We start from the raw sequence: 9,462 nt of genomic DNA, 5'->3' as shown, positions 1-9,462 counted from the left end.
GTCAGCACCAGTGGAAGCTTCTGACATTCAGGCTACCTTGAATTCAGGTTGGAAGAGACTGGAAGAAAAAAATGAACTGTAGTGTGCTTTTCAGTGGTACTCAAGACTTATTTATTTTCCTTTTTCAACTCACCTGTTATCACCTTTTTCAGAGCCTTCAGCTAACTGTTTCATACATTCTATTTAGGGCTTTTGTTTACATTTGATGGGTCACTCAGAGTGAATATTCTTACCCTATTATAGTTTTTCATTGCTGTGACAAAATACCTTAGAGAAGTGATTTAAAGGAGGAAAGGTTTATCTGGGCATGGTGGCGCATGCCTGTAATCCCAGCACTGGGGAGGCTGAGGCAGGAGGATTGCTGTGAGTTTGAGACCAGCCTGGGCTGCATAGTGAGTTCCTGGTCAGTCTCAACTACATAGTGAGACCCTGTCTCAAAAAACCAAAAAACAACAACAACAAAAAAAACCTTGGCACAAGGTTCAGAGTTTTCAGTCTATGTCAGCTGGTTCCCTTGCTTTTAGGCCTGTGGTGAGGCAGAGCAATGTGGTGGAAGGGTTGGAGGAGCAAAGCCGTTCGCCTTGTGGAGGCTGGGAAACACTGTGTCTCTACCTCCCTTTCCTCCTGTTAGGATAAGCTCAGAGCTAGAGGGGACTTCTCCCTGCCAGGAGAAGTCCTCACAGGCTCAGTGTGCAGATTCAGGAGGTTCCTGAGTTCCACATGACTGTGATCTGGAGAAAGAGCTAATGCTGAGACTCATTCTGTGTGGCCTGAGCTGCTATTGCTCTGTGCCGTCTTGGAACTAGAACCACTGTAAAGTGTGTACTGTTCTGGAGGGCAGGCAGACGGTAGGAAGTCACCATCCGTACCGTATCCCATCTGGCCTGGCAGCATCCATCCCCAAGCGGAGACGCTATCGGGTCCTATCCCTGCGGCCAACTCTTGAGGAGCATCTCCTTCATGTAGGTGCTGGTATGTCCCTTCCTCAGCCCCCACATGGTGTACTGGGAATGTGGAATCTTGGTGAAGCGGATCAGGCATGTCCCCCAGTGCCAGAGCTGATGTGGCACGATCTACCACAGGGAAATAGTGCCCTAGTTTAGTGGAGCAGTTGTCTTCCTGAGGGCCCACTCTGCCGTTGTACCCCACCACACAAGGACGTGGAGCTTTGGGGTTGTGTCCCCCAGCACCTAAGCTTACGTGGCATTCCATCTCTCTCCCACCGGGACGTGGAGCTTTGGCTGAGCAGTGAGCAGTTACGATCCTCGGCACCCGAATGGACCGCCGATCCCTGATCCCCTCGGCCCCAAGCCACAGCTGTGCCTTGTCCTTCCTGAGTCCTTGCTTCTCAGCACACAGACTTACAGAGCCTGGGCAACTGCTGTGTCACCCTGAATTGTGCCTCACCTGGCATCTGAGATGCTGCTGTATATTTTTGGTCCCAGGACCTAAATTATAACTGAAACTTGCTCCCATAAACTCGAACCTTTGGAGCACCTCTCCTTCTTTGAGGCCATGCTAATGCTGTGCCTTAACCCTAGGGACAAAGTCACTGATGCATCCCTTCCTCTGGACCTGAGATGCTGGGCTGTGTCCCAGAGTCACAGACTTTGGCTCTGTGGGTGCTCTGTATCCACCTGTCCTTTCAGAGTAAGTGTGAGCTTCGAGTCCTAAGTCCCACAGTAATTTCATAAGATCTTGGTCCCAGGACCTTTATTCCAAGCTACTCCCAGCACCTGTGACCTTGATCTCAGTGCTTCTATGGCTGTTTGTGGACGATGTCATTTTTGACACCAAAGGAAACTTCTTCTTTTTTTTTTTTAATAGTTAAGAGACTTTATTCTAATAGCTATAATTACAGTGATTGCCTAAATGAAAACTGAAAACAAATATACAAAATGGTTGATTATTAATCATGTATTGTAAGAGGTTCCCCAACATGAAATAAACCAGTTCTGAAGTTTCCCCAAGATAAATTTAACAACTCCAATTTCTTCAGTGTTTATCAAAATACAAAAGAAAAAAAGTAGGGGTCGTCTTTTCTTTTCTTTCTTTCTTTTTTTCTTTTGGTTTTTTTTTTGAGACTGGGTCTCACTATGTAGTTGAGACTGACCTGGAACTCACTATGTAGCCCAGGCTGGTCTCGAGCTCACAGCGATCCTCCTGCCTCAGCCTCCTGAGTGCTGGGATTACAGTTGTGTGCCACCACACCTGGCAAGGTCATCTTTTCTGATGGCAAATCGGATCCTTCTAGGCTGAGGGAGGAAGCCGCTTCACACATGGAAGTGGGGGTGCTCTGGGATTGTGGTCTGGAGTGGACCGACCGACCCAGCTTGCACGCGCTCCTGCTGGTGAGACCCAGACTTTGGCCAGTGTATCTGAGTGGGCACTGAGAACAGGGGCTGCCCCCGAGCTGCGCTGGGCAGGGCCAAGGGTGAGGCTGGGCCCCATGCCCCATCACAGCCCTCCCAGCCCACCCCGAGGGGACCGTGTGAGCATGAGCACAAGCACAGCGCTGTGGAAAGCAGGTGCCCCAAAGATGGCTGGGTCTCTGCTTAGACCATGCAGCGGATGGCGTTTGTTCATTACAACTCTTGTGTTCCCAGTGGAACAGCCGATCTGATGATAGTGTTCAGGTCAAATTGTAAAACTTACACTAGGCAGCCAGGGATTTGGCTCAGTAAAATGCACTGAGTTTTGGGTTAAAAACCAGATGGATCCCGATGCCAATCTACAGCCCAGAAGCTCCTGGAGGCTAAGAGCCCATGTACCCAAATCCCTTCTCAGTACTTGAAAGCCTTGCACTTGGTGTGTAAGAAAAGGAGGGGTCTCAGGAAACTCTGAGATGTGGTTGTGTGGCATATGGAGCATTGAGCGATGATGGTTTTGAGAGGGCCTTCCAGGAGAGAAAGCAGATAAGAGGCTCAAGCAGTATATGGGTTTGTAGCCTGCATAAAAATTGTCATGAAAGGATGAAAGAATGGCGTGGGCCTATGAAGCAAGAAGGAGGAACTCTCCCTGACTTAGGAACCACTCATCTTTGGTGGTGAGATCCTGATATTTTTGGCATTCAGAAAGGGGATAGGCTGGGGTGAACCTGGAATGGGCAAAATATTAACTCTCAGGGGTGTGGAGGGAGGTGACTAAGAATGAGTGTGGGAAAAGATGCTGACCCAACTGACACGACCCTGGAGGGAGATTTAAGGGTCTGAGGACTTTGCTGTCAATGCCTACAGCAATAGTTGGGCCTGGAAAGATTTAGAAAGAAGGAAGGGTGGAATAAACGGCCCCCACATTAGTCAGGAAAGGGATGGACTTGCCCACTACTCTAAGAGTTACTTGAAGTACAGAGTCCAAGATGTTCTTTGGAGGCCTTGGGCAGCTTTAGTCTTTTGTGACCCAAACAAGAAGGTCTGAGAAGGAGCTGGTTGGAGGTCCCTAGGGTCATGACCTAGAGGCAGCAGGGGCTGTTGCCATTGTCGAGCAATCTGACTTCCAGTTGGTACCCCCACAGGAAGGACATGACTTGCGGGGAACCCTGGGCTTGGGCATCCCCTAGTCCAGTGACCATTCTGTAAGTGTTGTAGAAGGAACTGGCGAGTGACATGCACGTAGAAATGAGCTGAATGGAAGTAAAATAAAAAGTTTATTTTGTCAGAAAAGGGTCAGTCGTATTCATAAAGGCAGTACCAGTGATTGATCTCCTATTGGGTTGCAGTTTCCTCTTTTATAGGTTTTAAAGCTATGATCTCATTCAGGTGGTTACATTTCATTTCCTCAGTTCACATTACCCATGTACAAATTACAGTAACAACACAGTTAACTTTAACCCAGACCTAACAATTCCTTGTAGTTAGGGAGTTTACCTCAAGATTCGTCTGCTATCTATTCCAGTGCATGGGAAGTGGGTGTTCAAGGTTAGGGATGAGGCCAGATGTCCCACTTCATGGTCAGTTCCTCCAGTATCTGTTAATTTTGAACTAAACAGAGCAGAATGCTGTTAGAGACAGAAGTCATTTTATATTTTCCTAACATTTTGTAGGTTTTTAGATTATTTGCGAAAATTCTCTGTATCATAAGCATTTGAAACATGGCCCTGGTAGGGTGCCTTGAGTCAGGGGCATCCTTGATCCCTTGGATGTCAACTTGGTGGTTGACTTTGGGGATTTAGCATCTTTAGCTCAGAAATGCACTGCTTAGGGCTGGGGTCTTAGCTCAGTGGCACCACAAGGTCCTGAGTCTGATTCCCTGTATTGCAAAAAACAAAACAAAAAATCAAAACAGTGCTGCTTTTGAGCACTTTTGTCTGTTATTAATACCCTAAAAGGCCAAATTGATTAGCTCCTGCTGTGGGATTTGAAGACCTGTCTCTAGTTTCTGTAGATTCTTATGAATGTCTGGGGCCAACTGAGTGATGAAGTGTATCTTAAGAATAAGTTGCCCTTCTGGCTTTTCTGGGTCTAATGCTGTGAATTGCCTAAGGGCTGTGGCCAGGTGGGCCATAAACTAGGCCAGATTTTTATCTCAGGACTGGGTGGTCTCTTTAAGCTTATCAAAATTGACTGCCTTGTGAAGTCCTTCCACTAGGTAGGAAACGACATGATCCTGGCTGACTATGCCCTGGGATCCTGTCTGATAGCTCCAGTTTGAGTCCTCCTGGGGTATAGCTGCAAGATCCTCAGGAAAGTTGGGCAGAAGGCGTCTGCGTTTGTCTTCTAAGACTGCACCAGGGAGAATACTCATTCCTGTTTATCTGGGGAGAGAGTGGAGTTAAGGATAACATTTAAATCAGGCCAGGTGAGGCTATATTATTGGGTTAGGTATGTAGGCCTAGTCATTCCATCTTTATCTTGAAACTTGGCCTTCAATGAATATGCCTCCAGCCACAGTTGTAATGTGTTATCTTCTGCACTGTCTCCTTCAAAGACCTAGCTCTGTCTGACTGCATATAATATTTCTACTTAACTTAGCTGTCTGTAACCATGGGTGCACTGAGGATATCAAACAAACAGCAAATACTTAAAAAAAAAAAAAAAAAAAAAGAAAACCAAGCATTGGGCCGGGGATTTAGCTCAGTGGTTCTGCCGCCTGCCCTGCAAGTGCAAGGACCCAAGTTCAGTTGCCAGTACCAAACCAAACAAGGGGCCGGGGATCTGGTTCAGTGCTTCTGCTGCCTGCCTCCCAAGCACAAAGGCCCGAGTTCGGTCCCCAAAACAAAACAAAAAACCTAGCATTTATTAAGCACCCACTGGTATCAGATATGGATTGCTGCCAATCCTCACCATCATGTCAATGAAAAGACTAGAGATAGTCATGTATCCACAAGATGTCATAGGGTTCTCTACTACTTGTAGCATAGAATTGTGAATTTTTCTTGTTTTCTCAGGAAGGAGGTTGCTGTGGAAGGCACATGCTGACAGTCTCAGCACTTGGGCACTGAGGCGTGAAGATCCTGAGTTTGTGCCTGGCCTGGGAAAACTGGCAATGTAGTGAGAACATGTCTGAAAACGAAAAATAAAAATTGCTGGGTTTTAGCTCATTGCAAAAGCCATGGGCTCAATCTTCTGAAGGAAAAAAAAAAAAAAAGCCACACGATGTAATAACCACTCTTTGACAAGCTCAATGAGAATGATACAGGAGAAATACAATGCCCAATCTATTAGATATCAAATGTGCTGTTTTTTTTTTTTTATTTTTTGAGACAGGTCTCACTATGTAGTTGAGACTGAACTGGAACTCACTATAAATTGCTTCTCAAGTGTAGAACTCACTGTGTAGCCCAGGTTGGTCTCAAACTCACAGTGATCCTCCTGCCACAGCCTCCGGATGGCTGGGATTACAGGCATGCGCCACCACGCCCGGCCAAATGTGCTGAGTTTATGGTGCCACAACATCTAGGAATGAAGTCACAAACCAAAGGAAGAAGTTAGGAGAGTTTTATTGGAAATAGGAGAGAAGAATAATTCCTGGAGCTCCAGGAGGGCTCACAAATGGGGTGGCCACCAAGGCTCTTTTTCAGGGGTAATTTATACATCAGAGTCACAATGTGGGTACCACATAGGTCAAACTACAATCAACCTATAGGGTTACAAGTATAGCTGCCTCACTAATATAGATCCAAAAGAGAAATAAGTCATGTAGCAAGGGTATATGGAAAGAACAAAGGCATTTTTGGGAAGGGATGGGTCTGGATGCTCTGCTCACCCATCTGTGTGACCCATCTGTGTGTGTCTGGACTGATTGGACCAGGTAGTACTAATTACAATATAATCTCAAATTATTATCTATTCCTTAGGGAGACATGCAGATCTGGCCGTTACATCTTTATCTGGAGGCATGGCCTTCTTCAGATGCGCCTTCAGACACAATTCTTATGTCTTCATTCTTCACTGATTTTCTTGGGAGCCCAGTCTCCGTCTGACTGTACATTACTTTCTATCTGGGTTAGTTCCCTATAATAGTATTATTGCATAATTAAGGTCCAAGACCCTCCAAAGAAAATATGTGAGAAGAGGGAATTTATCTATGACTCTGGTGTTGACCATTAGGTTTTATTATGATCAGCAGCTGTGGGGTGTGGTAGGTTTTAATTTTGTCTTGAATATGACTTTCTAAAGATAACTTTAGCATCTTCAGACACGGTGTCAAGGAAATGTAGTTGCAAGCAGAAGCTTTTCTTAAAGTAAATTCCCGTAGCAAGGAGGCCTCCATTAATCAAACAGAATGTCTCCACATATCTCCAAAGTTTTTCCTCTATTGTTTCTTCATTATCAATTTCCAACAAATTTGGAGATTTGATGATTGCCTTGAGTTGTTCCACAGGCACTTGCAAATCCTTAGCCAAAGACTTCAGTGATAAATCATCCACTCCAAACAGGACTCGGAAGTAGTTTAAACTTGTCTTCAGCTTCTCCTTATCTTTGATGCTAATTATGCCCTGTAGAGGCAAGGTAGCCAATAGTCCAGCCTTGAAGGCTTTCAGCCAGATATGCTGCTTGAGAGATTTCCACTTTCTTTCAGTGACTGCCTCAGTAATATTAGGCAAGGAAAGCATAAAAATGTGGCGCTTTTGAACAGGGACATCATTTATTAAGGTGTCCATTAGGATTGGGAAATCAAATTTAGATGCATTGTTGTTAGAGATTAAGAATATTTGTGGTTCAATCATGTTGCTTTTCTTAAAGTTAGCCAGACAGTTGTTTTGGATTGTCTGCAAGACTGTTTCTTCATTAAATGTGGATGGTTTACATTTCTTTTCATTTCTTAAGTCAGAGTCCACCTTGGTTCTCACAAAGTAGAAATTTTTTTTCATAATTGTGATCACGTTGGCCAGGTCTATATCGTTTTGTTTGAAGCGTGTAGAAGAAACAATAATAAAAAAGTCATACTCAACAAACTGTACTTGCTTAAGATAATCCTTTGGCTGGAAATTGATGGTTCCAATGCCAGGTAGGTCCCAGACCCTCACATTGGGAAAGGCTGGGTGACAGTATAACTTCTTTTCCATGGTTGTTTCACACACCCCAATAGGAGCTGCCTCTTTGGATTCATGCCCAACCCCTCTCAGGGCGTTGATGAAACTGGACTTCCCTGTTCCCGATTCCCCTGTCACAGCAATGTTGAGTGGCGTATTATCAATTTCTTTTAACGCAGCGGTGATCACAGAATTTGCCCCTAGAATGTCTCCTTCTGTCAAGTGTAACTCGATTGCACTGATGGTTTCTTGAGAGATGACTTTGTTTTCCGTGCTTGAGTTCTTAAAATATTTAAAGCTGGAGAGCAAATGCAGGTGTTCTTCAACATTAGGAGTTTTGGAGTACAGCTGGCTCATGACTGTGAGTAAACAGAGGAACTAGAAAAGAGGGGAAGAACAGAATTGAAGGAGATCTTTGAGAAAAAAATTTAAACTTCCCTATTTCAAAATAAGAGGTCAGGGCCAGGGATTGAGCTCAGTGGTGCTATCACCTGCTTTGCAAGCAAGGTCCTGAGTTTGATCCCTGGTACAAAAAAAAAAAAAAAAAAAAAAAGGAATCAAAATAAGTCACATCTAAATGGCTCAAAAAGTTCTACAAATTATCAAATTTTAGGATATATATATATATATATTATGTACAGTTATATATTAAATATAATTATATAACACATTGTAAATTATTATAATATAGTACATATTACATTATATGATATGTAATATATATTAGTTATAGATTTAAAATGAAAGGAAAACATGAATTAATCATGCTTAATTCATTTCAGATGTGAAAAACCACTGATGGTAAATATGAATAATTAAACTAAGAGAAGAGAAAATGACAAATCAATCTTAATTATCATTGCAGCTGGAAAATCACTCAAATTAATAGCATTAGCTACCTGAAAGTGTAATACAAACATGAATTCCTCCCCATATGTACACACATGTGAAGTCAGGTGGTATTATATAGTCAGTCATGAGTGTGATATTCTAGAAGTTGGAGGAAACAAAATGGTTTTTGAAATGGATTTTCAACTAGCTCAGGTTTGGTATTCTTACCTTTTCTCCTCCCCAAAACCGTTTCTTCCAAGACATCTCATGTCAGTACACAGACCTCCATCATTAATTAAGCAAACACTGCAAAATTCTTGCATTCATCCTATCTAATCTTATATTAAATTTGTCAGTGAACCCTTTTGGCTCTGTTATGGTTTATATGGAGAATTTCCCCCAGAGTCTACTGAGTACATAGGTGGTGAAGAGGACTGGACCATAGGTGCTATAGCTGACTTGCCCTAAGGAGGAAAGGTCTAGTCAGAAGAGGTGGGTGCTTGGGCGTGACCTGCAATGGTCTATTCCCGCCCACCCCCGGCTCTTCCCTTCCCTTTCTGCCTCCTGGCTGCCGTGAAATGAACAGCTTTTCTCTACTGTGCCCCTCTGCCATGTTGTTACTACCCTGGAGCAGGCACGCCTTGGACTGTAACCATGAACCAAATTAAACCTGTCTGAGTATTAGGTGTCAGGTACTGTGTCTCGGTGATGCGGAGAGTGACTGAGACAGGCTGTATCTCCAAATTCACTCACCCTGAATCCCGTGCCACACCCTACCTTCTCCAAGGCATCATCATTTCCAGTTTGGATTATGTCAATACACACGGAACTATTTGCCCTTCTTCTTGCCAGCCATATGAATTACGGAGCATAGCCAGCCGCTCCTCTCCTTAAAGCCACCAAGGGATTCTTGTTTCACTTTGAGTGAAATTCCTTCACGTTCGCAGCACACCTACCACACAGAACACACCTTTAACTCATTTACTACTTCCGGGCCCCTTGGCTTCTGCATTCAAATCACCCCAGCATCTCTGAGCCACTCTCTTATTTCAGGAGTTTTGTACTTACTGCTTATGCATTCTTCATTGCTTTCTCCTTGATAGCCACAGGGTTCTTAATTTAATCACCTACCCTTAGGCTCTGTTTAAATTACGTTA

General features: G+C 44.1%; 1 protein-coding gene across 1 annotated transcript in view; it reads right to left on the bottom strand.

The window, feature by feature from the left end:
• Positions 1–5,938: 5,938 nt before the first annotated feature.
• The window catches only part of LOC104864296 (interferon-inducible GTPase 1), a 23,454-nt gene continuing 19,930 nt past the window's right edge, over positions 5,939–9,462 (bottom strand). The window contains exon 2 of the mRNA XM_010627197.3: positions 5,939–7,852. Coding sequence (XP_010625499.1) covers positions 6,587–7,852 — 1,266 coding nt within the window. The 3' untranslated portion in view covers positions 5,939–6,586. The remainder of the gene's footprint in view (positions 7,853–9,462) is intronic.

This window comes from Fukomys damarensis, unplaced genomic scaffold (genome assembly GCF_012274545.1).
Source record: "Fukomys damarensis isolate Sample0158 unplaced genomic scaffold, DMR_v1.0_HiC HiC_scaffold_3, whole genome shotgun sequence".
NCBI lineage: Eukaryota > Metazoa > Chordata > Mammalia > Rodentia > Bathyergidae > Fukomys > Fukomys damarensis.
Note: the sequence above shows the minus strand (reverse complement) of the source record. Positions and strands in the feature narration are given on the sequence as shown.